This window comes from Penaeus monodon, chromosome 33 (assembly GCF_015228065.2).
Source record: "Penaeus monodon isolate SGIC_2016 chromosome 33, NSTDA_Pmon_1, whole genome shotgun sequence".
Classification (NCBI taxonomy): Eukaryota; Metazoa; Arthropoda; class Malacostraca; order Decapoda; family Penaeidae; genus Penaeus; species Penaeus monodon.
This window is the reverse complement of record NC_051418.1, coordinates 17,775,510-17,776,916: the sequence shown is the minus strand read 5'-3', so window position 1 is coordinate 17,776,916 and position 1,407 is coordinate 17,775,510. Positions and strand designations below refer to the sequence as shown.

The 1,407-nt window shown below is 50.0% G+C and overlaps 1 protein-coding gene across 1 annotated transcript; it reads right to left on the bottom strand.

The window, feature by feature from the left end:
* Positions 1-163: 163 nt before the first annotated feature.
* On the bottom strand, positions 164-1,401 carry LOC119594282 (serine/threonine-protein phosphatase 6 regulatory ankyrin repeat subunit B-like). Its single transcript, XM_037943343.1, has 2 exons — positions 690-1,401; positions 164-471 (listed from the first exon to the last, which is right to left on the bottom strand). The coding sequence occupies exons 1-2, from the start codon at positions 1,228-1,230 to the stop codon at positions 164-166; spliced, it is 849 nt and encodes a 282-aa protein (XP_037799271.1). The 5' UTR covers positions 1,231-1,401.
* Between the last annotated feature and the right edge of the window lie 6 nt (positions 1,402-1,407).

Sequence of the window (1,407 nt, the reverse complement as noted above, 5' to 3'; positions counted from 1 at the left end):
GTGTACATGGATAATGAAATGACGGATTTAATATTCAGTTTTAATCAAAACTACTCATCAAAACTGAAACACTGAAATATTTTATGGAATTCAGTAATGTTACAAAAACAATTATTTATATCTGCACATCTTAATGTGTTTTACTCATTTTTCTGTAAGGATATCACATGTCTTGCAGTCCCCTCTGAGATGCCATGCTGATCGGAGGGCCTAAGGATTCACAGGATATCGTGGCATCTGCCCCGGCCTTTAAGAGCGCCCTGCAGCTATCCCTCTCTCCTCGCGCGATGGCTACATGAAGAGCCGTCATCCCAGCTTCGTTCCTCACATTAACCAGTCGCACCACGTCCAGACTCCTCTCCCGGGCCATCAGCAGGATGAGTTCAACGTGTTTCGACTCCCGCCTGTCCGTGCGTAGTGCAAGGCTGTGCTCCCACTGGCGTCTCGGAGGAACAGATCTACCTCTTGGTGCTGGAAAGTCTTTTTTACGTCAAAGCGCAAAAATTGCGCCACATGGAACGGCGTTTTCTCCTTTCTTGTTCTCCGAGTCAGCACTGGCCCCGCCCTCGAACAGAACCCTGGCGCACTCGGGACTGTTCTTCCCTGAAGCACAGAGCAAGTGCAGGGCAGTATTACCCTGCGCGTCGGGGCTGTTGACACCTTCCGCTGAAAGCAGATGTTTACCGCACTCGAGAAACCCATTTTTGCGGCGATGTGCAGGGGCGTCAGACCGCGGACATTGCAAGCTGCCACGTCCGCACCGGCCAGCAGAAGGGCTTGGCAGATTTTCCAGTGGCCCGCCTTGGACGCCAGGTGGGGGGGTGTGTGCCTTTCTGAATCTTCCGAATTCAGCGCGATGTCCTTCTGCAGCAGGAGAAGATGAAGAACTTCCAGGTTTCCACGTTCGGCCGCAGTATGTAGAGCGGTTAATTTTGCTTTGTTCGAAGAATTGACGTTAGCGCCCTCCGAAATGAGCAATTTAGCCGTTTCGAACGACCCCGGCTTATTTGAGATGCAGAGTAACAGGGGCGTGTTGCCTGATCTGTCCTTTACATTGATTTCCTTGTGGCTGACGTCAAGGAGGATCTGACAGCACCGAAGGCGTGTCTTCTTAGCGGCCAGATGGAGGGGCGTGAGACCATTTTCGTCTTGTTTGCTGATGTCTTTTTGCATTTCCTCAAGAAGGCGACGCAGACGGATTTCGTCGCCCGCCTCCGCTGCCTGGTGCATCTCCGTCTGGGATACGTCCTTCGTTAAGTTTCTAATTCAACTTTACATGTATGCTCAAGATATTACATTTATTTTACAGTGCTTAAACGCTCACTATCACTATTCATTACTTTGGCAGTGGTCGCCATGAGAAAAGATCCGCAATATTAGGGCTGCTACGTCAGTTCTTGAATGAAT

Bases quoted from the DNA above. Each gene is read 5' to 3' on its own strand.
- LOC119594282 (XM_037943343.1), bottom strand. From the start codon at position 1,230: ATGCACCAGGCAGCGGAGGCGGGCGACGAAATCCGTCTGCGTCGCCTT. The intron at 472-689 runs GTGCGGTAAACA...AAGACTTTCCAG, and splicing joins CGCAAAAATGGGTTTCTCGA to CACCAAGAGGTAGATCTGTT.